The sequence below is a fragment of the Sturnira hondurensis genome, unplaced genomic scaffold (assembly GCF_014824575.4).
Source record: "Sturnira hondurensis isolate 20B ecotype Veracruz unplaced genomic scaffold, ASM1482457v3 Scaffold0014854, whole genome shotgun sequence".
Classification (NCBI taxonomy): domain Eukaryota; kingdom Metazoa; phylum Chordata; class Mammalia; order Chiroptera; family Phyllostomidae; genus Sturnira; species Sturnira hondurensis.
This window is the reverse complement of record NW_028087485.1, coordinates 2,131,098-2,158,254: the sequence shown is the minus strand read 5'-3', so window position 1 is coordinate 2,158,254 and position 27,157 is coordinate 2,131,098. Positions and strand designations below refer to the sequence as shown.

General features: G+C 43.0%; 1 protein-coding gene across 6 annotated transcripts in view; it reads right to left on the bottom strand.

Annotated features, from left to right (window-relative positions):
- Positions 1-25,990, bottom strand: part of NRAP (nebulin related anchoring protein) — a 66,363-nt gene extending 40,373 nt beyond the window's left edge. The window contains exons 1-15 of one of the 6 annotated variants that reach the window (XM_037063887.1): positions 25,638-25,990; positions 25,252-25,346; positions 24,610-24,697; positions 19,200-19,304; positions 16,721-16,825; positions 15,566-15,673; positions 14,794-14,898; positions 13,899-14,006; positions 13,506-13,610; positions 10,633-10,740; positions 9,583-9,699; positions 7,198-7,302; positions 5,602-5,709; positions 4,462-4,566; positions 1,047-1,145 (exon numbers count right to left, since the gene is read on the bottom strand). In XM_037063887.1, the coding sequence (XP_036919782.1) occupies positions 1,047-1,145; positions 4,462-4,566; positions 5,602-5,709; positions 7,198-7,302; positions 9,583-9,699; positions 10,633-10,740; positions 13,506-13,610; positions 13,899-14,006; positions 14,794-14,898; positions 15,566-15,673; positions 16,721-16,825; positions 19,200-19,304; positions 24,610-24,697; positions 25,252-25,346; positions 25,638-25,709 (1,533 nt within the window). In that variant the 5' untranslated portion in view covers positions 25,710-25,990. The remainder of the gene's footprint in view (positions 1-1,046; positions 1,146-4,461; positions 4,567-5,601; positions 5,710-7,197; positions 7,303-9,582; positions 9,700-10,632; positions 10,741-13,505; positions 13,611-13,898; positions 14,007-14,793; positions 14,899-15,565; positions 15,674-16,720; positions 16,826-19,199; positions 19,305-24,609; positions 24,698-25,251; positions 25,347-25,637) is intronic. The other 5 variants (XM_037063889.1, XM_037063888.1, XM_037063890.1 and 2 more) reach the window with 5 other exon arrangements.
- Positions 25,991-27,157: the final 1,167 nt, after the last annotated feature.

Genomic DNA, 27,157 nt, shown 5'->3' with positions numbered 1-27,157 from the left:
ACAATTCAGAGGAACTCAAAGGATGAGTTTGCAAAGGATTCCCCTGTGGCGACCTTACCACCTCTCCTTTGAAGCACCCGAGGGGATGGAACTTAGTTTTTTATCTTGCCTCCCTGCTGAAGAACATCTTGCTATCTGCACGATGGATACTCAACAAATAATTATCAAATGCCTGGCCCATTGTGGGAAAGAGCCATTTTAAATCATGAGGAAAGAGCCAACCAGACATTATGTGATTCCCAGTGGAAAAACAGAGCATCATCTGAGAAGCAGTCTTGCCCCCAAATTAAACCTGAACCTGACTATGGCTATTAGCCCAACCACCATTTATTTAATAGGACATCTGGAGGCCAGAGCAGTGTGTGAAATCCACACTGGGATGCAGTCGGCAAAGCTCACAGACCGTAGGAAATGTTAAAGGCTAAACAATCCAGCTTCTCCAACAAACAATTTGCAAGAGAAGAGATTAAAAAAAAACACCTAAAGATGAACACAAGACTATTCTTAAAGACATCGCAACCGATCACAAAGTGTGGACCTTATTTGGATTCTGCTTCAAACAAACTATAAAAAAATCATAACCTATGAGACAACAGAAATGTTGACTGCTAATTAACACTGGTGATGTTAAGAATCACTATTAGTTTTTTGGTGTGATACGTTAAACTTTTTTAATCTCTTAGAGATTCATACTAAAATATTTATAGATTAAATTATATGCTACCTGAGGTTTTTTTTTTCTCAAAATATTAACATGGTGGGGGGAGAGAATGGATGGGCATAAAGACAAAGCAAGACTGGCCATGACTGACAGGCAGTGAAGCTGGGTGATGGGTACATGGGAATTCATTACGCTATTGTTTTTTCCTTTTGAATGTTTTGAAATTTTCCAGAATAAGACATTTAAATAAAGTGGGGCATTTCCTAGTTGTAGTGAGACAAATGTCATCATTAATGAAAGTCAAATCCTTGGGGAGCCAGATATCCAGAGGTCACAAAGCACCCACAAGTCACCCATGTCCAGCTGAGCATGTCAGGTCACTTACATGGCTCAGTTGCTGGGCATTGACTTTGGCTTGAACGATCTGAGGGGTGTCGGTCACAGAGCTGTACTTCACCTTGTCGATGCTTTGCCTGTAGTTGACCTGGGTGAGAAGAGGGACGGGGAGATGTCACTTGCACTTGTCTCTAAGATTTGCTTAGCCCCCTCTGCCTAAGCCCAACTGAGCTGAGATTCTCAAATTACTAGAAAAAAAAGAATCAAAGACTCCAATTGGGGACCAACAGACACTCAGAGAAAAACAGACGCACAGAGAAAAACAGTACATTGAAGAGTGAGTGACTTGAAGAGACAGATGATAGAAGAGGTCGACTCAGCGGCCAGAGAATGTCGGAGGTGTTCATCCACACTCTTAATCAGACAAATGCTTATTTAAACTGCAATGAGATACCTCTCGCCACTTGCCTCAAGAATAAAAACTTAAACTGAGGGCAATACAAGTATTGGCAAGGATGTAGAGCTGTGGGAACTCTCAGAACACTGATGACACAAGCACTTTGGGAAACTCTGGTAGTTTTGCACATATGCATACCCTAAGTCCCCACAATTTTACTCCTTGGGGCATTCCATACTGAAAACATACGCAAGAGGTCATTTTACAATAATTCAAGCTGTGTGGCAATACTTAGCATCCTTCTTTACTCCCATGCAATGACCCCCAACCCTGTACTTTACAGGGGCCAATGCTTGCACTTTCCTACCATTCCCCATGTGTCTAAACTTGAATCTGATGTCTTTGCCATTCTATCTGCCTGCTGCTACCTCCTATTGCCATGTCCCTGGATGACACCCCCATCAGACTACTACCTGGATACACATGAAGCACTAGTCCAGGCTCAGTGAAGCTGGGTGGCTGTTTTGGGGGGGATCAGTAAGGAGTGGTGGGGACTGTGGCAAAGGACAGCAGTTACAGTGCAGTTCTAAGAGATAGTAATGGTGCATTAACACGGAGCAGAGTGGCCAGATTTCCCCATTATTCCAAAGAAACCAGAAATCTATGTTATTATATAAAATCTTACAATTCTTTAAATGCTAGCCAACGGTTCAATATTTTTAAAACCCAGTGACCTAAGTGAAATAGACCAACAGGGCCAGTGTGCCTACTTCACCTCTTCTTTGTACTCACTCCATTCTTGCCCGTCCCAGCAGGCAAGTCAAAAAGCATTTACCACGAGCCTGGCAATCCCAGCACTCTGCCCCCCAAAGAGGCTCTCCACCTACACACTAGAAGCCTGCTGTGCCAAAGCTATGTGCTTAGAACTATTACTTGCTCTTTTACAGATGGAAGAGGGGCTCCCATAGCCAGACCTAACATTGTCTGGACAGGGAAATGTACTCCAGGTGCAAACCAGTGACTTACATATTAACTTCAAGAACAGGATCTGGGAAAAACAGTGTCCCTGACACCAGGCCACAGAGCATTTTGTTGGACTTAATGATAAAAGGCAGCATCACTTTGGGCTTTTTAGGTAATAATTCAAAGAGAACAGGCTTTGCACATTCTGAGTTTGGACATAGGATATGTAGAAGGGAAAGCTAGGAAATGTAAAGTCATTTCAGTGTCAACTATTAATGAGATTGGAGTACAGTGGCTTCCTAATGCATTAATTCAGAGAGAAAAATTATCATCTCATAATAAAGAGTCTATTAGAATTCAGAATTATGCACAATAAAAGACCACAAAACTATATTTTTAAATGGCATATTCCTTCCCGATAATTCGGCACTAAGTGTGTGGCACAGCAAATTACTTCCCTCTGCAGGACATAATCAAGAGTTTCCGTGATTAACCACACTTTTGCAACATCACAGATGCTTGGCCAGGGTTTCGGTCTGCTTTCTGTAAGCTCTCTTTGCTGAGCGTCGAGTCTCACTGTGACGCTCCTAGTGTTGATAAACACTATCCGAAGGGAATGCTCTCTAATCAAGGACTGTGCTTGTTTGTTTAATTTCATAGCTATTTGACCATGTTTAAGACAACCAGACAGACCGAGAAACCGCAAATATTCCTGTAGTGGATTCCCCTAACTTCCTGAACATCAAAGCCCCTACACTGGGGTGGTAAACTCAAAATCACGGTGAGCCTGGAAGGTGAGAAGAATACGATGACAGAGAGCAGCCACCACTTATTCCCAGCCAATCACTGCTGTGCAGAACTAGGGACACAGTTCCTAACGTTGTCTAATTTTTCAAACTAAGAAAAAAGGTAAAAATATAAATTCATATGTGAACTCGTACAAGTGTTATATATCAATCCTACTTTCTTTAAACACTGTGTGGCCCAATACAATACCTCCGCTGTCTGGATCTGGCTCATGGGCTGCCAAGCAGAACCCCCCTCTTCTGATTTCTAATGCAGACTCCCAAATTTTAACAAAATGCTCCCGATCCTCACATTTCCCAGGTAATATATGCAGCCCCAAACGAAAGGAAGTAGCTTTGGTAGTCAAGTTCAACCCTGGGTTTCACTAAGGTGAAATGAGCAAATCGACCCAATCACATTTCCCCAGCAAAAGAAAAGCAAAGTTTAGGCCATTCATATCCCCCTACCTCCCATCCCCTTATTGCATGTTTGATAGCCCCTTTCATCCATCAAACTCTCATTTGCCAACAACTGTCCTCCATTGTCCTGCAAGCTGTGGTAGACACGGGAGATACCCAACTGCAGCCAACACTGCTCCTACTCTGAGCAAAAGAGAGAGCACTGTGAAGACCTACCTGCCAATAGCAAAACCCAAGTCGACCACTGGAGCAGTTCTGATCCCAAAGAAACGTGTGGCAAGGGAGCACTGGGTGTTCACCGTTTGTTAGAGCCTCCACTGACAAACAACTACGACCCCAACTCAGTTACAAACCATCTTAAGTACTTCTTCAAAGATAAATGACTTTATAATAAATACATTATTTATTTATTCAAATAAACAATTGAGAGTTGCCTATTATATAAATAAATAACTGAGAGTTATGTATTATTCCACAGATACTTCCCAAGTGCTCCTAAGGAAAAGAAAATGTCATCATTACCACGTTCTCTCAACTTACATCCATTTCATTTTACATCCTTCAGTCCTTAAACACACCACATTCCAAAACTTTTGTTTTAATGTCATCATTGTTAAGGAACACTTACTTAAACACGCTCAGCAGCAGACACAGTCCACCAAATTCTAAGAGGAGACACTGGACCTCAGGTTATTTTCAAGGTGAAACCAGAATTGTCCCCACCTTATATGGAAAACCTAAGAGTTTCCAAACACCCGTAAACGGACTTCCCAGTGAGGATGAGTGCCCGTTTCTCAGTTCTTCCTATCTCGTTTCTTTCCATCTCACTACCTAAGAATCACTCCACAGGAGAGAAGTGATAAGAGGAAAGCAGAAAGGGCTGTTGGAAGAGGACTCACGTCTTTCAACGGGACCAGTTTCACGACCGTCTGATAGGAAGGAGTAAGAGTGGCTGGGTAGTTGTAGTCGACAACATCATGTTTATAATCAGCTTTGTAGGCGACCTGAAACACAAAGAACAAGGAAAGAGAAATTAGCCCCCCACTTTCTTTCCACCTTGTGTGAATGTCATAGGAAGTATTCATTTTTTTAATATAAGGAGAAACACAATTAATTCAGTTTTATCACCTCCAAAGAAAATTAAATTATGTTCACACTTTGCCTTTAATTAATCTGAATTATTCTTCTTAATTAATCCAAAATTCATTAACTTCCATCTGTAGCACATTAACTTTATCTCATTAAGTATGGAAGCCCTTGCAGTTTTTGTTAAAAAAGAAGCATTTGCTCTGGAATATACAATGGAAGAGCTTCTTGGCTAACCCCCAGAAAAATACATGAAAAAAGTCTTCACAGTGTTTTAAATGTTTTTCTAAAGATCAAATTTGACATTCTCAAGCAGAGGAAATTTGACATTTGTATGTTTTGATAATGAAGTTGGTTTTTTTTAAGTGTCTTTTACCTCTAAGATTTACCAGTTGGCATTTGCAAATCTATCAACTGAATTGCCAAAGCAAAGGTCAGAGCAATGGGTGACAGGCTGCGGTGAAGACAGGTACCTGATGCGTTCTGAAGATCAGTGCCTTCAATGAGCAAGAGGTCGCCAATGAACACCATCATGGAATAAATGAATGAGCCAACCAACTACCCAGGTGACTGACAAACCCCAAGTAAATCCCAAAAGCTTTGGAAATTTCAGGAATTTCAAATAAGAATCATGCTCATCCATTTCTCTTTATCTCTCAGGAACTGAATATTTTTCTCACACTGGATCAATCCCAGTGGGTCTGACTACTGGTCCAACCAGAGAAAGCTGAGATAGAGAGATTGAAGCTGTTGGAAAATGTCAAGGATTTTACCTAGTTTTAGTGGTGTGGGTTCACATTTAGAAACTCCTATGTGTCAGCCTTTATGTATCAGATAGCTGATTATTTTTTAAAGGTGGGGGGTTGAAACGGATTGGCTGAATTCCTTATGCCCCACCTCTTTCCACTCTGACTGATCTCCAGGACCTCCAGGCCCTTCACCAAAGGACTCACGTTGCTTGCCAGACTTCCAGCTTTCATGGCATGGAGAGTCCGTCTGTCCATACCAACTCCTTCATAGTGGCCTCTCATGTGGTTCTGGTAGTTTTCTTTATACTTGTTCTACATGGGAACACAAAACTGTCAACAATAGCATTCTCTTCCCAACCTGTTGAAGAGGAACTACACGTCTTAACGGACTAAATGAAAAATACAAATGACCAAAGAGAACGTATTAAAGGAGTCGGTGTTTCACGGAACAGACAATGTAAAAAAAAAAAACAAAACAACTTTCAAGCAAGCACAAGAAGCTGGAATGAGACAAGCACACAGCATGCAGGAACCCATCAGATCCGCTGAACACAGACAGCACAACACAGACCCAATTTTTAAACAATGTTTTCAATTGCACCCATACCAGAATTTTCCAGTGTGAAAACCTGCCGTGAGAGCGCTGCTTTGCAACAGACAAGTACGGACTGTGCTGGCAGCATGTGCAACGCCCCACGCTGGGCTGGTACAAACCACCACATGCTCTTACTGCGATTTCTAAACAGGTGAAGGGCAACCTCTGAGCCCTGGCGAATCGCACGCATTTTACAGCACAGATCAGTCACTACTGCAACCATGTGAAGTAACAATGTCATGTCCCAAATGCAGCTCACCACATAACCAGAACCAAAATGGGATGACAAGAAGCCATCAACGGGAATATCTGGGTAGCTTCCAATGAAGCTACATTAAAATCACCTACCCTGGGATGCCATTGAGTTGTTAGGCACTGAGAGTATTTAAATGGGATAATATCACTATATATCATACATGATTCTACTCATCTCAGTTGACCTTCACAAGCACTCTATGAGGACAGGAGTTAGTATCACTCCAATTTTACAGATGGGCACAGTGGCTCAGAGAGCTTAAACGATTTGCTCAAAGTTGGCCACCTGGCTAATTGTGAAGTTGGGTCTGTCAGCTCCAAAGCCAGAGCTCTCCACCACTAATCAATGCAAAAAAATTCCTCATTGAGCCCTTATGAAGCCCTGCGTGATTTTCAACTCTACTACGATATGTAGCTAAGTGGAAGTAAATTCACATAATCTAGCGAAGGTCCTTGATGTTCTCAAGGACATATCTCCAGACCTTCTCTGAGATTTTCAGAATTTGCGAGTGCTACTTCAGCATATATCTGCTTCTCTGTGAAATGGGGAAGTAAAATCCAGCTCCCCAGGTGATTGTGCAGGTCAAATAAGAGCAGGTATTAAGAAGCACAAAGTCGCACTGAGAGGGGATGTTGCATGCTCTGCCAGGCTCCCTCACCAGCATTCGCCACCAGGTACCAGATACTGCCATACACTAAGGATGCAAGAGGACAGGCAGGTGCTGCCCTGAGGCCTCAAGGTCAAGTGTGTGTCGGGGGATGTAATAACATTTAACTCTATGTGGACCAATCCCAGCAGACAACCTTAATCAAACCTGTTAGGTGTTTGTGCCTACAAGGCCATGCTTCTCCAAGACACACAAGTACATTCACATAGACTGTCTCTTAGGAGACCTAGAAATTAAGGTCATAAAGAAGTCCAAACAAATGCTTAGGCATTGGAAACTCACATCACTGGTGAAGTTTGAAATCTTGCTCACGTTCCTGAATTGAGGTGTGTCACAGTAGTTGATACTGTGACCTTTGCTACTTTCCAGACCCTTCTTATATTCCACCTTAGAAACCAAAACACCAGTTGCACAGTAGGACCAAGCCCAAAGTCACTCTTGAAAATGTCACCAGGACTTTACTAGGATATTTTTAGAAAACTTCCAACCCAAGATTTAAAAATACCAGAATATTTATTAGAATACTGTAAGTTAATAGCACATGTTTTTCTTTCAAGTAATAAATAAGTGAATAATCTACTTTGATCTAAAACTTAAAAATATATAGTCTCTTTCAAGAATAAATACTGTAAGATTTCATACTGCTCAAAAATAGCAAAACTGGTTTCAGAGATCAGGACAGTGGCTACTCTTGGGGACGAGGGTCTGGGGGGACAGAAAGAGGGAGAGTATTTGGACTTTTGTCATGTGCTATTTTTTGGGCACTAATTACACAGATGTGTACACTGGTGAAAATGCTCCTGTTACACTCAGTGATATATGCACTTCTCTGTATGTATACGTCAGTAAAATTTAACCAAAAATGTTACTTTACAAAGGCATATAATAAATAAAACCATTCTTAGAGGCAGAGTGTCTTCTAATTATAAATGGGTTGGCTAGTCGAGCTCCCCTGGGTAGCTGGGTGTAAAGTGTGAGGCTACAGTCATTAAACAGACTCCACGTCATCCCAGGTAATTGGAGAAGGAGCTGAAGGCTGATTACCAGTAGAAGAGACATGACTGGTTTGTCTCACTGGATGAAAACAAGGGCAAAGAGGAACCAAACTTTCCTTCGTGAACTCTTACCAAAGGAAATAGGATTTTTTATATTATAAAATATATGGGGGGAACATGCCTTCTAAAGTAAGAAAGATGCCAATGCTCACAATATGATATAAAATTAACAAGTACACATAACTATATGCAGTTGAGTTTGAATTCTAAAACCATATGTTCTTATATTCATGTATTCATTTATAGTATATCTACACAGAAAAGGCCCAAATGGTAACATTGTTACTCCCGGATGGTAGGACTCTACTGTCAGGGGGCTGATTCCAGCTCTGTCCCTAAGAGTCTCTCTGAACTAGAACAAGACACTTCACTCTTCCAGACCTACGACAAAGGAAGGGCCTCAAGGCTGCAAAGGCCTCATTGAGATCTCGTGTCCTGCGAGTCAAGAGCGAGGTCCAGCCAATGTTCTCCATAATGACCAGACGGTGAGTAGGCTTTGTAGACCACAGTCTCTACATCAACTACTCATCTCTGGTAGCTTGAAAGCAGCCACAGACAATGTGTAAACAAACGCTTTGTGCCTGTGTTCCAACAAAAACAGGCTTTATACGTTCTATTTACAAACACAGGCTGCAGGACAGATTGGGCACGCACGTCAAAGTTTGCTGACCTCTGACCTGGAACAACAGAATCATTGGAACATTTATTGAAAATGCAGATTCTGAGTGCCTGGCATGCATCTAGTGCCATGAAGCACGGTGGGCTCGAGAGGAGATCAGGAGATGCCACTCCTGGAGATTCTGAGCAGCCCAAAGTTAGAGGACAGCAGGTGAAATAACGATTTTTGGTAAAGAGATGACCTTTGGAGGTTAGGGAAGAAACATTCTTTAGGGTATTTCCTTATCTGTTTCTGTTGCAGATAACTTACGTTACTCACAACCAGATTGTGAGTAAAACTACTTTTAATAGCTCTAATTCTTCCCCTCTCTCTTTGACACGTTGTCAACTCAAATGCCTTCCGGGTCCAGCTAGGCATTACAAATGAGACTCCAGGATATGCAAAGTACACGGGGAACCAGAGGGGAATATCTCCTTGCCAATAAGTCCTAACAATTCTAAAAATTTTAATCACGGGGTAGGACAAACAAGACACGCCCTCTGGCAGCCAGTTCAGCCTCTAAGATGATTCATGTGGTACCCACAATTTCTCGGAAACCTGACTACAATAACAAGAGAATGGGAAAGGTTCAAGTTTGAAACACTTATTGTTCTTCCATTTCCACTTTATGGCAATGACTTACAGTTATAAAGTTTGGCTCATGCAGTATCCGGGGAACTAGAAATCTATTGCTTGAAACTTTTGAATACCTCATCCTTGCAAGAATTCAGGGAGGAACTTCTGAACCATCAGAGAAATTTATTTGTTTAAATGTAATTGGTGTGATTGTAGACTCTTTTGTAAATTGCTTTTATTGCACATTAGTTTTTTGGGAATTGGCAATGCATGGGTTGTTTATGTGGCATTATGTGGCATTTTTCCTGGGGTTGCCCCATTCCCTGGAGGAGATAAAGGAGGTGACAGCAGACAGAACCGGCTGTCCCCCACACCTACCTCGCTCACAAGCTTATTGACACTCTGAGCCCGCTTCAGAACCAGGTTGTCCTGGGCTGGGAGGGAGTGGTAATGGGCAGCACCTTTCATTCTGTTAAAGTCCTGCCTGTATTTTATCTGAAAGAAACACACAAAGAGGGGCCTGAGCTTCATCTTCATGTCCCACAACAGCTATCGCTCCAAAACTACCCCACACTAAAAGTCAACATTTACTTCACTGACTTTTTGGAAGGAAAAAGAAATCATAGGGTTTTTCTTCTCTCCATAAAATCTACAAACCACTCAGTCCCTTTCATATTAAAATGTTATTGGCCCTTTTCACATTTTATACTCTAATTTTGCATGAAGAAAGATCTTAAAACAATCTCATAAAAAGGTGTAGCCTCAAATCCAGTCTGCCCTTGGTTTCAACACCATTTCTTATCTACCGAGGAAGGGCAAAGAGCATAACGTGTCTATCCTTTCCCCTTGGGGTAAAAGTGCACCGCTCTGGGTGACTGGGTTTAATAACTGCATAGTAACAGAGTAAAGGAAAAGGGTAAAGGGGGTTCAAGAAGGATGCTCGCCTTCTGATTATAGACCAAGTTCAAGTTAGTGTGTTAGATCTACAGTGTATGTGTCACTTGCAAGTTTAATTATAGCCTATCTTTCAAGGACTGCCAGCTGGCTAACATTCTGTCAATAAAAGTCATTTTATCAACCGGGTTACACCTAGTTTGATAATCACATGACTTGTTTTAATCGGCTATTCCCCTGAAGTGCTCGCTATCCGAGTGGGTTATTTTGCAGTGGCTAGACTGGCATTTGTACTTGCTTCAGCTGATGTAATTACGCCATTTGTCCACAGCAATCTCCTTTGAAACAGATCAATGTGACCAAACAGTCTGAACAAAAGAGGCAGATGCTAGAAATCTGGACAGAAACTGAGGGCTAGCATTCTATTCTGGCTCAGTGCTACTTATCTGTGGGTAGATTTCAGTAAGCACAGCCTTCAAAGTCTCATTTCTCCTCTGCTTCTGTGGCCCATGGTTGTCCTGATGCGGTACTTACATCACTAGCGAGTTCGTTGGCTTTCTTGGCATTCTGATACGCAGGGGTGATCATGGCAGGGAAGCTGCCCTTGCCTCTGTGCTCTGCACATTCCTCCAAGTAACCCTGCTGAGTTAATGACAGATTCAGATCAGTGGCGCTCCCCTTCCCGCCTGGGTGGGGAATTAGCAGTGACCCCTCCTAGAGTCTGTTCCCACAGCGGCCTGTCCACGCTGGACATTCTGGGAGTCTCCCCAAGAATGGTACCATGTGGTGGTTAAGGCAGTGGACTGTGGAGTCGGGGCTACTTTCTGGTGCCCAGTCCACCGTCAGCACTAAGTAAATGGTAACTGTTCTCATTATCATTATCATCATCATTCCCACCAGGTAAATCAGGCCACTCTACCCGTGTTCCGGGCCCACATGTTAGGGAGTATTTGTTTCTCAGCCGACACCAGGAAAGGGCTTCTGCCTTCCAGGAGTCTTGAATGCGGCCTCTCTCGGGCCCATTGGCAGACTGATGATGCAGAAAGACGCCCTGACCTTCCAAATACTGCCTCTCCCACGGATGTACATCATTTACCAAGAAGGAGGGCATTATAGAACTGTGTAAATTTTTGTAATTGGCGGAACAATTTCAAACTGCTATAAGAGGACCTGAAACGGGCCTAAATGTATACTTCCGACTACGCATGATCATGTGACTCGTACTCTCTTCCTTCCTCCTCCCCGCACCATCCCCCCCCCGCCCCTCCCACCAAGGAAGACCCTCTCTCACATGGAACTCTCATCACGGGCCTAGTGTTAAGCTTCCCTGGCAGTCAGATGTACTTCCCTCTCAGTCAACACCCCATCAGATGCTACCTTCTCTCTGGGAATCCCTCCCTCCCTCTCAGCCCTGTCCTGGGCAGAATCAGCTACTTCCGCATCTGTGTTCCCACAAAGATGGAGCAGCCCACGGAGCCCTCCCCTGGGCTCATGACTCCATTCGCTGCTTGCTCACTCCAAGGCGAGGGCCTGCCCTGCTCCAGTACCAGGTGCAGAGTCTGGCACACCCATTTCCTTAAAGGAAACAGTTGGGTCAAATCGGAATGCCCAGACTCCCTTTTTATCCAATAATGACAACTGTTGGGCCTGAGCGCTCCTTCATACTCGGCTGCCAGAATGTTCTAGGCCAAAACGAATGAGTAAAAAAAAAAATTAAGTCAAGAAAATAATAATAAAGGCACTGAAACTCTTTGGTAATGTCCTTTGCCTACTCTGCTCTATGGCTTGGGGTTGGTCTGTAGCATATTTTAACTTCCCCGTTTATATGTATCCATGGTATGTGTGCAAATCTATGAGGCACTTAATTCTATTGGGAAGTTGAGTGGTTACAAGTAATAAATTGATTACATGTCACAGTCTATTAACCTAGAAGAACAGTTACTCAAAAAGAAGAATGAACTGTTTGGCATGTTAGGCGCTACAGATATTTATAGTTTATCTGACTGTCTGCCTGCTCCTGTCTCCCTCACTCACTCCCCGTCAGGCCCCGGCGAGCCCTGCTGAAATGCCACACGAGACTGGTCCTCTCAGCAGCCGCTGGCAGCACTGTCAAGCAAGACCCACTTGGATTCTTGCATTTGTTATTACCACGACTGAAAACTTCAACCAAAACGTCCTGATAAGCAAGAGCCAACTACGCTCCTATAAAGTTAATTTCACCGATGTGTATAGACACATCTACAATTATATATATGTGTTATAATTATTGGCAGAAAGCACTGTCTACATTGAGAACAACATCATTTCTGTCAAATACAGAAACCAAATGTTGTTCAATGAACTGATTTTTAAAAATTGTCCCGAGCCTTCTAAACAACATGTTTAAAACATGAAACCAATAAAACCATATATTCACTGAGTTTAAAGCATTAAGAGACCATCTAATGAGCTTATCATGGAATTTCATACAATGGCTTTTTAAATGCAAAACCAAATATTTTTGCTCAAAAGGACATGTGTGAAGGAGTCAGAAACGATCTTCCCAGGACGGTATCTGCACACAACTTGTTTCATTGAAGAAGGGAAATGTTATTTGTTTTCTTTTATAAATCATGCATGTTAAACAAGTCATTTACATTGTAGACTCTATCGACTACCAAAAGATCACACAATCAATCAAGGAAAAAATATCAACAAAGCCCATTGGAGGTACCTTCCAGTACACGCAATTGATCTGCCAATATTATTTACACAGTTGTAAACCACGAGGAAATAATGTTCTCTTCCTCCTCTACAACACCTGTCTAGTGCCAGAAAAGAGACGGGGATAAAAATAAGTTTGTAAAGCATCTCAAAAGGTGCTAAAAAGCCCCTTTGACTCTCTTATAGACCGTCAAAGTGCAGTTCATTTATAATAAGTGAAATTTGGAAAAAGGTTCGCGTTCTCTGGAATATCGCTTTACTGAACAACCTAGATAAGAAACTCTACTTTCTAGGGAAACAAGCCCTGCTCCTCAGTGAATTGCTCAACATTTTCTAAGACACGTGTTTTGATCTGCTTTGTGCTTAGGCAGTGGTGGGTTCAAAGTAGCCAGCTTAGCCCTTGAGACCATTCCTTAGGGACTAGAGGAGAATGCTGTGTTCTTGGCAAACCCGCCAATATCTTGATATAGGCCCCTTACTTAAAAAAGAAAAAAGAAGAAAGTGTTTAGAGTCTGTTTTCCTAAGTGGTTCAAGTTGAGCCCTGAGTCATTGTTTGCCCGCTACTGGGAAAAATCCACCTTTAATAAATAGGGCGAAGATAAACCCTAGCCCAACCTCTGATGAGACGGCCACAGGCTGTGTCACAGGCTAGGGAACTGACCATCGCAAAGGGCCATCTCCCGGGAAGTCATTATATCACAAACCTGGCCATACTGATCCATATAGTCCTTCGTCAACGTGCCCTCAGCTCCAGCGGCTGAACCAGCCCTTCCCCTCATTTCTCTTTGATATTGTTGATGGTACCTCACCTGTTTGAAGGGAAAGGACAAACCCAGTGAATTTAGCCTCCTAAGGCACAGAGGACACAAGTGTAAAACTAAATGGCTTGTGCAATGTTCTCATTATGCTTGGTTGGCTCTGGGAAAGGTGCTGAGACATAAAAGTGCCAGATATCATCAAGTCGATTGAAAACTATGAAAAAAAAGCTACTTCTTAGATCCACAGTGCATGCAAAGGAGACAGGAATTTGGACTTGTCGGGCTTGGGTAACTTCCTGCTTCCTCCCCTAATGGGACAGTGTTGCTGGGGACTCTTACATCGCTCGCCAGCTCATTGGCTCTTTTGGCTATCTGATAAGCAGGTGTGATCATAGCAGGAAAACTGCCCTTCCCTTTCTGCTGTTCATAGTCCTCCGTGTACAGCGCCTGGAAAATGAAAACAGACTTTGAATCACATGTCACCACCCAACTGTCTACCGGGCAATCTGTGTGAGAAGCCATGCTGAGGGCTCCTGTGACACCCTGCCATCCCCTGTCACAGCTCTTTTGGCGATGTAATTGGCTTACAGCTGGATGGGCCCTGTGCATCTTTGTACCTTTTTATTCCCAGTACTAAGCACAGCACCTGGCACATAGAGAAACTCCATGCAGAACTCAAACACATACGTGTGTGGCCCCTGGTGTGGGCCAGGTGTAGGGGCATGGGAATAAGGTTTCTGCCTTTGAGAAGCTGTGAGTCAAGTCTGAGAGACAAAAAAAAGAGAAAAGGTTTCTTCAAAGAAAATAGAAGCCACTTGCTCAGCTGAGTGTGCATTCATGTTTAAATTTGCCACTCAGAACAATAATAAGCTCTGGATCCTATGTTATGGAGAAACTAAACATGGAAGGCAAGTAGTAGAAAATCTTTAGAAGTTATGTACTATCATTCTCATTGACAAGGAGAGAATTCATCTGAAATCACCTCTTTCAGATTAGTCAGATACACGTGATTTGTCACGAATACTATTCGCAAGTTTTCTCTCTAAAGCTGTTTTCACAAGGCCTATGTGAATTAACTTATCTGATCCAATCAAACTTGACCTCAGAAATTCCTTCCTGTTCCCTACGTGGGACTGAGATACCCCCTACATTCTTCTCCCTCCTTCTCCAAGTAAGGAAAGAATGGGGCATCTTCAATGAGTATCACTGAGCCTTGGCCTCTGTCATTTCTTACGTCACTTTGCAGGTGCCCCCCAGCCCTGGCCCGTAGCAGCTCAGGGGTATCCGCCACCGTGGTGAACCTGGAGACTCGCTCATCGTGCCCTCTCTTGTACTCCACCTGATGAAAAGACAGTACAGAGTCAAGGTCATCCTCACTGGCCTTCGTGAAAACCTCTCCTGGGGGCTTTTCTGAAGCTACACCATTGGGCTACCCTCAACACACACCTGTGGCAAGTCTGTGTGGCTTCTCACACTGATGCCAGTGTGAGAATTCCAGGAGAGTGCCAGGCGCTACTAAACATAAACAAACGTGAGCTCACTTCATCTCTACAACAATCGCATGAGGCAGGGCTGCTACGGACTTTTATTTTCCCTATTGTACATAAAAATGCTGAGGATGAGAGAGGTCCAGTAATTTGCTCATGGTCACAAAGCCAGAGAAAGAGCCAGGATTCAAACCCAGCCTTCTGGCTCCAAAATCTGAGGTCTTAACCAACAAGCTATGCTATTCTCCAAGAGAGCCTACCATCCACTTACTGAGAACCTTATTTGGTCCTGCCTTTGGGTGAGCTACACAGTCGTCTCCCCATTGGACTGATGGGACCTAATCGAGGAACAGAGAATAACTGATGGGGGAAAGATAAGAAGACAGTTTTCTCCATAAGGCCACACTAATGGTACCTGCTGCCCCAAAGCACCGTCTCACCAGATTTCATCTGAATCCCGGGAGACACTAATAACAAAGATTAGCGTGACTAATGGTGAATAAGCACCAGGGCACTCACTTGGCTGGCCAGCTGGTTAGCTCTCTTGGCCCTTTGGTAAGCAGGGGTGATCATGGCCGGAAAGCTCCCTTTGCCCCTCTGTTGCTCGTAGTCTTCTGTATACTCCTGCTGGTCAGGGTCAATGTCAGCATAAGAACCAACATGCTTTTGAATGAGAACTAATAAAACTATAATAGCAAGCAGCATTGGAACCAATGCAACTAAATTTATAAGGCACCTGGAAAATAATTCAGTCTCCTGGAATGAATCCAAACAGATTCTTCACATTTTGTGAAGCTATTATTTGCAAATGAATCACACCTTCAAATAACATTCCCCGGGTCAAAAACTTTCCCCTCCGATGTTTCCATCAAATGATGTGGAACCTGGCTGTTCCTCAGACTCCAAGGCATGTATGATAATGTAGCAATTAGTGTGCAGGAGATTCGTCTGTACCTCGTCCAGACGAACAGCAGTAAGTCTACAGCATTGGGAGTCAAATGGCTGTTCCTTTCTCCTCCTTCCTTTTTGAGTATCTCTACGGATCAGTTTTCCTAATGAGATGTGGAAACTTGGCACTTGCGTTGCTATTGTTTTCTTGTTGTTTGCTAAAGGAAAAGTCACTGCAGAGTAACAATATTTTCCAGTGATTTCTCCCAAGGGTGGGTGCCCTGGGTGTGTGAGAGGACGAGAAGGTGCTCTGTGCAAGTTGTCATGGGTTCCCACAATCTGGACTACAGTTGCCTTTTTTGCATGAACACCTGCTACAGTAAGGTCGCGCGTGCAGTGCTAGAGGTCAGAAGTCTAAAATGGGCTATCAGGGCTGGTCTCTTCCAGAGACCCAGCTTCCAGAAGGTGCTAGCATTCCTGGGCTTCTGGCTCCAGAGGGATTTGACCTCTGCTTTTGACTCTGACCCTCCAGCTTCCCCCCTTATAAGGACCCCAGTGATTATATTGCAGCCACCCTAATAATCCAGGATAATCTTCCTATCTCAAACTCGTTAACTTCCTTATATCTGCAAAGTCCCTTTGGACATGGAAGTAACATATGCACAGGTTCCAGGAATTAGGACGGGGGAATCTTTGGGGGAGGGGCCAGTGTTCCGTCTACCACAACCTACCTTAAAATAAAGGAACATTCAGACTAATGACTAAAGTGATTTTTAGGGCCCTTACCTCACCAAGAGACTTCCGCGCTTCAACCATCCTTACGATTTCAGGGTCTGGCAGAGCTCCTGGGCACCAACCATTCCCTTCCTCGTACCCAGTCCAGTAGGCTCTCTACAAAGGAAACACAAATGCACAGAAACCCATCTGGTAGGTAAAATCCCCCGACCGACCCCAGCCTCCCAGCGATGCTCACACACGTTGTCAATATCAGAGGGAAGTTCTCTGAAAAAACTATAACCTCCTTTTGGTGTATGGCAGGTCTCAGCTAAGCAAAGTGTTCATTTCTTTTTCAAACTAAAAAATAACCTAATATCCCAAGCAACTGAACTTTCTGAGATTCATTTATATCATAGAAGAACGCCAAAGGTAACTGAACAGTTCTTTGCTCATCGTTGCATCAAGATTGGGTGGCAGGGAATTACTGTGGACCAGAAATCTGAGATTAAGGAGCATTATTCAGCCAAGCTTCAAAAACCTACTTCCTGTTGTGTGCTTAGCATTGGGCTAAGCAAGTAATATTGGAAAAGGAAAAAAGAAAAGGACAGAAAAGACAAAGTTTCTCTTTTAAGATCTTATGACCTACCTAGGGAAATAACGCTAATTACTGAATTAGTGAAATAATTGCTGATTAGAAAATGTTTGTTGGCTTAAACACACTGTACCGAAGATAAATAAAATGAGAGTTTGGGGGAAGCAATTCGCATGCTTTGAACAGGAGGTGGAGTCTGAGCTGGACCTCCAGGGTTGAGGTCAACCAGCAGATGAAAAGGAGACAGGCATATCTATACTCTAGAAGCTCAGTGCCATGAAGGCAGCGGCTTTCATCTGTTCTGTTTCCTAATGTTTTCCAACAGCCTGGCGCAATGCCTGACACGGAATAGGCCCTGATAAATACTTGTTGAATACATTCCAGGAGTGGGGACCACTGTGTATATAAGCATGAAAGCATTGAGGGGCTTTGAGTGACAGACCAAGAGCAGATGGGTTCGACTGGAATAGAGGGGAGGAGACAGGGAGCCTCATGGGCTGAACGTGGGACAATGGTGGAGAGGCCCGGTACAGGCACCTTGGAAGAACCGGAAAGGCAGCTAACTCGTGAGTGCAAATATGCCCAACCACACGATCAATCAGGGAAGTTCAAATTAAAACAACAAGATACAGACTGTCAGGACTTCTATCAGGCAATACCAAGTGTTGGTGAGAATGGGGGGAGCAGGTCTTCTCCTATTCTGCCACTGCAGTATAGCTTACACAGCCACCTTAGAGAGCAATCTAACAGGGCCCATTAAAATTAAAAAGACATGCACCCTTGGACGCAGCAACTTCATTTTTCTCTATCCCAGGTAAACATTCATTTGTGTCTAAAAAAGGTCATGCAAAAGGCTCTTCACTGCAACTTCATAATAGGAAAAAATTGGCAATAACTCTACCCATCAGTAGGAGAGCCTGATTCTTAATGGTGGCACCCATGACACACCCACCCATAACAGCTTCATAGGATGCTGGCATCGACATAGCTTCCAGATATTTGTTGAGTGAAAAATACACGTCGCAAAACCATGCCTATTGTTTCATGAAAATCAAAGCTATACATTTCGATAGAAATATACATACATCATTTTCAATAAAAAAATAATAGCTAATATTCTTGGTGCCTGCCAATGTTGTAAGGTCTTTTCATTTATATTCTCTTTTAACCTTCGCCATAGTTCTGTGAATCAGGAACTGTCTGAGATTCTCTTAACAGATGAGAAAACCAAAGAAAAGAATGGTTAAATAATTCATTAAAGGGCCCTCAGTGAGGCGGCGGCGTGCATTCCAAAGTGCTAAAATATATAGATAGCAAGACAGATATTGATTTGTAAATAAACAGAATGGCAGGACACCTACCAGACTGATAACAGTGAACAGCGTTTGGGTTGTTTTTACAATAATAATTATGCAAGTATGATGCACATCGTTAAAACTAAGTGGCTGAGGGATTTTGAAATGGCGGGGCTGTCAACAGAGAATGACCATAAACTCTCAGGTGGTGAGAAGACTAAGTCAGGGACGTCCAAGAAGCTGTATGTGACCAACACCACATGACAAACCAGTGAGAGGCAACCCCCGGAAAGAGAAGGCCGCCTCAGGAGGCTCTCAAAGGTCCTGGCAGGAGAAGATGTGAATCGGAGCTGAGATGGTGAAATGAAGGGGAAAGGGTGGAGCAAAGTGTGAAGAGAAGAAAGGGCAGCCTTGGTTTCCAGGCATCTGTCCCCAGTGATAGAAACACAATGGTTGGAAGGGAGAAGCCAATGAGCTTGGACTGTGCAGATACAGTAAAGGCAAAGCTAGAACATGTTGACAAGCTCTTTTGCAGACAGTTGGAGATACAAACTGGATAAAAGAAAGCCAATTGGTTTTGTCTGGAAGTAATAACGAGACCACATTTCATGTGCACAGGGTGTCATTCTGTCCCCTGTTTCCTAACCCACTCGTAACTCACCTCATTCACCAATGGCTGCCCATGAGGTGCAGTTGCCCCATCCTTGGATGCCATGTTCCACTGGAAAACCGATTTAAACTGTTCGTCATCGCCTCGCTCATCAATCTGCACCACGAAGATGTTGTCAGTAAAGTTTCCATCAAAAAAGAGACAGAAAATAAATAATCTACAGCTAACTTGGGAGAGTTTTCCTGAGTCTCGACTGCAAAACATCCTAACTGCACTATAACACACACTGTGCTGTCAGCCTCCTCATGGTTTCTACTGTTCTGCCACATGGGTAGCATGTATAAAGCACCTGCTGTATGCAAAGCTCTATTCAGCAGTGCAGTTAAAAAGACTTAAAATCTCCATGAGTTTATGTCACAGAATTCAGCTTAAGCTAACCTCAGGAAATACTAGACATTAAAGCAGTGATTCTTAAGTTTAGTCTGTGCAACAATAATCCAGGGAGCTTGTTAAAATGCTGGCTCCCCAAATTCAAGTGGGTGTTCTCTTATGTTTTATAATTTTATCTTTAACACCTTGATCCATAATATACTTCTAGTTAATCATTGTATATTAATATGAGGTAGGTATCAGGGTTTTTCCCATGCAAATATCCAATCTCTTTTGCACCATTTATTTAAACATCATTCTTGCTACATTGAAGTTCAGTGGTACCTTTGTCATAACTCAAGTGACCATATATGAGCAGCTCTATTTCCAGACCTTGTATTACATTCAACTGGTCTATGTGTCTATTCTTATGCCAAACTACACTGAGTTGATTACTACTACTTTTGTAATAAGCTTTGAAATCTGGGAACCAAAGTTGTTCAATTTTGTTCTTCGTGATTTGTTGGCCATTCTAGAATTTTTGTGTGTTCCTATCAATTTAAAAATTAGTCATTTTCTTTGAAAAAACCCTAGGATTATTACTGGGATTGCATTGAATGGTCAATTTGGGGAGAACTGACATCTCAACAGCATCTTTGTGACCCTAGGATATAAAAAGATTTCTTAAAGATAACATAAAAAGGACTAACCACAAAAAAAATTGCAAGGTCTTGGATCTAAACCCAGATGCCATAATTTATGAGGACTAAAATGGGGTCCCCAAACCTGCAATTTAATAAGCTGAAATCATTAATTTAATGAGTTCAAATCGCTAATTTTATAGATGAGAAAAAAGTTCAGGGAAAAGACTAAACTGACTGAAATTTTTCAGTGGGTCATCAGACCTGTGTTTGGAACCCAGGAATTCTAGTTCCTTATCAAGGCACCTTCTGTCATTGATGTTCCAGGCTTGACAATGCAGCTCTGACAGGTATACTTTTAAATATACTTCCCTCACATTCTGAGAAGCTGCCACAAACATTACAGAGTAAAGGCCAGTTAATACTACACCCCTCCCAGTTGTGGCAATCAAAGGAGACATCATCAAGAGACTTCCGGCCAAGATGGAGGCATAAATAGATGTACTTTGCCTCCTTGCACAACCAAAAGAAGGACAGTAACAAATTTAAAGACAAAAAATAACCAGAACTGCTGGAAAACTGAACCGTATGGAAGTCTGACAACCAAAGAGTTAAAGAAGAAAGATTCATCCAGACCGGTAGGACAGGTGGAGACGGGCAGCCTGGGTGAAAAGGCCCCATGGCAAGGTAGCAGCTGGCAGACCAGGTGAGGCGGGGGCTGGCAAAGCAGGTGGCCCCACATTTGTGTGCAGATAAACTGGGAGGAACAACTGAGGAGCAAGACAGACCATGCAACCCAGGGCTCCAGTGAGGGGAAATAAAGCCTCAAAGCCTCTGACTGAAAAAACCTGTGGAGGATTGAGGCAGAAGGAGAAACTCCCAGCCTCATAGGAGAGTTCGTTGGAGAGACCACAGGGTCCTAGAAGGTATACAAATCCACCCACCTGAGAATTAGCACCAGAAGGGCCCAATTTGCTTGTGGGTAGTAAAGGAAGGGACTGAAAGCCAGCCAAGAGCCAAGCAAGCGACATTGTTCCCTTTTGGACCCCTCCCTCACATACAGTGCCACAACCCAGCAACGTGGTTTGCCCCACCCTGGTGAATAACTAAGGCTCCACCCCTTAGAATATAACAGGTGAGCCAAGACAAAAAAATATCACCCATATGAAAGAACAGATCAAAGCTCCAAAAATAGAACTAAGCAATGAAGAGATAGCCAACGTATAGATGCAGAGTTCAAAACTCTGGCAACAGGATGCTCACAGAAATGGCTGAGTATGGTCGCAAAATAGAGGAAGAAATGAAGGCTGTGCAAAGTGAAATAAAGGAAAATACACAGGGAATCAACAGTGAAAGGAAGGAAACCAGGACTCAAATCCTTCTGGATTTGAGTAGAAGGAAGAAATAAACATTCAACCAGTACAGAATGAACAAACAACAATTCAAAAAAAGAAATGAGGAGAGGCTTAAGAACCTCTAGGACAATTTTAAACATTCCAACATCCAAATCATAGGGGTGCCAGAAGGAGAAGAGGAAGAAGAAGAAATTAAACAGTTATTTGAACAAATAATGGAGAACTTCCCCAATCTGGCAAAAGAAACAGACTTCCAGGAAGTCAAGGAAGCTCAGAGAGTCCCCCAAAAGTTGGACCCAAGGAAGCACACACCAAGGCACATCATAATTACATTAGCCAAGATTAAAGATAAGGAGAGAATCTTAAAAGCAGCAAGAGGAAAGGACAGAGTTACCTCCGAAGAGTTCCTAGGAGACCATTAGCTCATTTCTCAAAAGTAACCTTACAGGCAAGAAGGGACTGGAAAGAAGTATTCAAAGTCATGAAAGGAAAGGACCTACATTCAAGATTACTCTATATAACAAAGTTATAATTTAGAATGGAAGAGCAGATAAAGTGCTTCCCACATAAGGCCAAGTTAAAGAAGTTTATCATCACCAAACCCTTATTATATGAAATGTTAAAGGGACTTATCTAAGGAAAAGAAGATGATCAAAAATATGAACAGTAATATGATAACAAAGTCACAACTGTCAACAACTGAACCTATAAAAAAGAAAGCAAACTAAGTAAACAACTAGAACAGGAGCTAAAATCACAGAAATGAAGATCACATGGAGGGTTATCAGTGGGGAGGGGGAGGAGGAGAATGGGAGAAAAGGTACAAGGAATAGGTAGCATAAATGGCAGGTACAAAGTAGATGGGGGGATGTTAAGAATAGTACAGGAAGTGGAGAAGCCAAAGAACCTGGATGTACAACCTGTGAACACGAACTAAAAGGTTGAAGGGGTGCTGGAGGGTGGAGGGATGCAGGTCAGAGTGAGGATAAAGGGGAGAAAAAATGGGACGACTGTAGTAGGGTAGTCAATAAAATATACATTAAAAAAAAGACATCATCAAATGTCCCCTGGAGGGTAAAACTGCCCTCCTTGAGAGCCACAGACTTAAGGCATCAGAACCATGTGAGCAAAAGAGAGAGGAAGCCATATTTGCAGTCCCCCTCGCACAGCACAAATCCAGCACGAATCCAGCACGAGGTTTGTAATTTCTCCGAGGAAGTAGGAAGAAGGGGGGAAAGCCTCAAATATTCCTAATGGGGTAAGGGAGCTTTAAGGGCTAATGTTTGTTCTCTGGATGGAAAAATCCTAGACAGTTCATTCTTCTAAACATTTCATTCACATCTACCTACCAAACAGGACATTTTGTCTTCATAAATATTTATTTATTTTTTAAAAGAGTGGCATTTAAAAAATTGAAAAATGCCAATCTGCCTTCAGCCAGCTCAAAATCTGTACCCTGGTTGTCTCCTTCATCACCATCACTGAAGCACCCCCTTCCTTTCCCTTTTTCAAATGTTTCACTTGCACAGGGAGTCTGAATTGAGTATGGTATCATGCCATACAACACCACACATCATCTTTTTGCAGAGAGCAGAACATACACAAAGAGCAGTCTGATGTATGAGCACATCTCCTGCATTTCATCTGTCAAGCTCTGGCCACACAACTTCAGAAACACCGGCACGTTTGCACACTCCAACGAGCACTTCCCCTCCTGGACAGTCTGCCATCCCGTAGGGACGTGAGAGTAGGCCAGGGGAGAAGGTTAGGACGTGGGTTCCAGAGTCAGAGAGATCTGGATTTACGCCCACTCAACCAGTTGGGTAACAATGGGCAAGTCCTCAGTCCCCCTGAGCCTCAGCCTCCCCAGCTCTAACAGGATACTATCACAGAGGTTTCTTGTGAAGAATAAATGAGATAGCGCAGATAGAGAACCTAGCAGAGTGTTTGGCACTTGATTTACGTGTGAGCTAAATTCAGTATTAGACCTTAAGAGATGAAAAAAAAATCCTAAAAGAATTAGCCTTCTCAGTCATCTAAGCCTGCTTGTGAATTCTTAAGGCAGGTGAATCCTTAGAAATCAATGGTATCTGAGCCGCAATGCATTTCCTCATCAAGAAAATGGGATAATAATAGCATTTACTTAATTGGACACAATGTGCATTAAACAAATGATGCAAAAAATGTACAGTAAATGTTATACAAACTTGTTAAACAATAATAAACCACAGTTAGTGCAAAGTACTTAGCAAAACAAGTAATCTGGATGGAGCACGTAGAGAGAGCCACACGGTGAGGTTACACTGGTCTAACACATGTCTGCTTGAGCGGGGTGCGGCCTGAGCTTGCAGGAGAGCCAGCACGAGGCCAGGTGATACTAGGGAGGCAGGCCACCGGAAAGCCTTCCACCCCCGTGTAATCTCCTAATTTTAGAACGCCACCAGCTCCCTCCCACAGAACTTCTCTCGAGGGGCATGGGCAAGAGACAAGTTACGTAATTCATCGTTTTAATAAATGCAGTGTTCAATCAACAGCTAGTTATTTGACAAAACTCCACTGTTGGTTTTTGAAGAGGCTCGTTCATCACCCATGAAATATCATTCCAAATCAGAATACCTTTCACCTACTGCTACCCCAAGGGGAAAGAGAGGCCGGAAATAAGGTTAAGCATTACTGAATTTGGAGATATTTAAAGGTGTGAAATAGAGGTTTTTAATTTGCCCATACCGAAACAATTATGCAGGAAAGAAAGGAAAGACTCTTGGGCATCTTCGAACTAAATAAACTTTGTTTTATGTATTAGGCGCCTAGTGTACACAGGGCCTATTGTATAAACTGTCATCGTGTGTCCAGAGCAGGCAGATTCACGGATATTACTCTGGTTACGAGAACCTCAGGTAGTCGTTCTCCTGGGTGTTGGCCCCTACCCTGTGGTAGGGCCAGGTGCAGTATTTACTACTCAAACGCACTTTGCGTGTGTGTATGTGAAGACAACGCGCGGGTTCACACATAGACACGCACTTAAGAATTTAATAGGTGCCTGAGCTAAGAAACTTTCCCTAAAGCCTCTCCTGAAATTCAAAATTAAGTACTCACCCCACGGATGTGTCCTGGAGACTTCCTCATGTTTAGATTTAACGGAGTTTGATAGACACTGGTGAAGGTGTTGTTCTTGGGGTTATGGCTACAAAAAACAGGTGTAAATCAAAATTAGAAAGGTACTTTATCCCAGATGCTCAAGGGACTTATCTTAAAGATACAGTCATTTTTAATCAATAAATATAAGACAATAGTTAACGATTTTCCAGACAATAAGTCTTCAAAAAAAACAAATAAATTCAATATATATAAAGACCAAATTTAACTGCAAATGATCACTTAAAAATGTTCTGAATAGAAAAGGATGCTGAAATTATTTAAAATAAAAAATGTTAACTCTCTCTATGCATATAGTCAGGGCAATTATATGGCTCTGCACACTATTTTATAGTTTGGCATGGAGTTATAATGCATAGATTTGATCTTTTACTTGTAAGAATAAAATTGCAACTTGCAACTTTTTATTCATTGCATGAACTCCTCCTGCCTTAGGTCTCACCAAGGACTGTAAGTAAAAACTTTGGGGAAGACATTTCTTGGATTTACCCCTAGAGTGCATGACTTGACGCTCTGACTGGCTACTTGTTAAACAAATTTAGAAAGCTCAAGTGGTGGTGGGGAGGGCCAGCAAATACTTACGCATGACAGTATGGCTTTTTCTGGTGACTCACAAAGTTATTAACCGACAGCATCATCTTGCACACTTCACAGTGAAAGCACGCTTTATGCCATATCTAGAAATCGTATAGAAAAGATTTACCAAATATATCTTCAGACTCAGGATTCATCTATATTTCAGGGTGAAAAATTAGCTTTAGTCATACCATGGTGATTTAAAAACACACAGCTACAATATGTTAAATAAATGAGTAATATAGAAGACATAGCTAGAAACGGGTAGAACTGAAAGAAGGTGAGAAATTCACCTTTGGTGGGTGGTTCAAAATGACCCACATGCCCGTGTGTGAGAAGATAAATTTTCCACGTTTGTTATTATTCCCAAAGGCCAAGAAACGTCCACTGACCTGATCCAGACAGCTGACCCTCTCAGCAGGATACACCCCGAACCCACACCTGGAACAGGCCTGCACGTTCATCCTGAACCCCGAGGGGAGAAGGCAGAGATAGGCACCGGGCAAGGAATCCAAGGAGCAGCCCCAGGCTAGTTTTTCAAGTCTTCAAAATCCCAACCACTACAAAATTCTGGGGGCACCTGGATCGTTCAGAGTCCCACTTCCACTTTCCTTTGCTGACCTTCTAGTTGGAAGTCGGCAGCTGGGTGGTTTTTAAAGCTGCCACTTACTCAAGGGGCTATTTTGGCGACTTGCTTGGCACGCATGCGTCTGGGAAACGAGGTGGAGGTATTTCTAGCTGACGTGCTTCTCTAAATAGAAAAGTGAACTCACAATAGCATCATGTGTATGTGGATGACCAGACCCTGGTGTATGATCAGGCAGCATGGAGCAGTTTCATACTAGCTGTGATCATAACCCCAGAAAAGAACCCTGAAGAAAACAGCACCCCCTCACGCAGCGATCAAATTAGAAAGCCTTGCTCTGCGAGCTGGATGACTAACGCAGAAAGGCCAGCTCCCGGAAATATGGGCACTCAAGCGGGACTGATTCACTCTGTGGGAAGGGTAAAATACCATACTTGAATCCTAGCTTTATGTAATAAAAATATTGACAATTGAACACTGAGTAAGATATCAATTTCTGTGTAGCTTCTGCTAGAATGCAAAAATAAGAACCAATGAGAACCCTCGGGGTTTGGGTCTCTGGAGGTTAATGTTCCAAAATAGGCCTGTGGATTTCCTCGCCTCCCAGGCCTGAAGCGGGGCAACTTAAAGACTCACCGCCTCTTTCTGGTTTTGTGAAGCCCCTCATTGCCTTTTGCGTCTACCTAAATATTTCCTGTAGCAGCTCACAACCTGCTACAACCTTCATCGTCTTAGGTGCTTCGTGGCAGTTACACGAACTGACTTCTTAAAGACGGAGCCTCCACTGTTTAAAGTTATCTATCTCCTTCCATCGGAACAGGGTCCTTCCTCCTTGCTGTTGCTGCTTACCCCCAGGACTGACATGGAAAAGGTGCTCAATAACTATTCTTAGAATCAATGAAATAAATTTAATATTCTCACCCAAATGCCTACCGGGGCCAGAGATGAAGTCATAGGTTATGGTAGGAACCTTCCCAAATGGAAGGACACACACCCTAGCCAGTTTGTCATGAGTACCCAGCGTTGCCAATATTCCAATTTTTCCAGAGAAGCCCAGTATCTGCATTCACACAGGAAATTCCCTGACTTGTAAAACACTGGGAGCAAAACAGTACAACAGGGCCCTGCGCAGTATTTGGTTGGCCGTCTACCAGTTAGTGACCCTTGGCCTAAAAACTCTGAGAAAGCTATTATGTTGCAAAGTCTGCAGGAGGAGAGAAGTCAGTGGCGTTTTTGTGTTGGGAGAGCCAACGGGGAGGAGGAGGCTGCGAAGCGAAAGTGAAGAGGGGGAGCGTCCACAAGCACCCTGGAGAGGGTGCAGCCGGA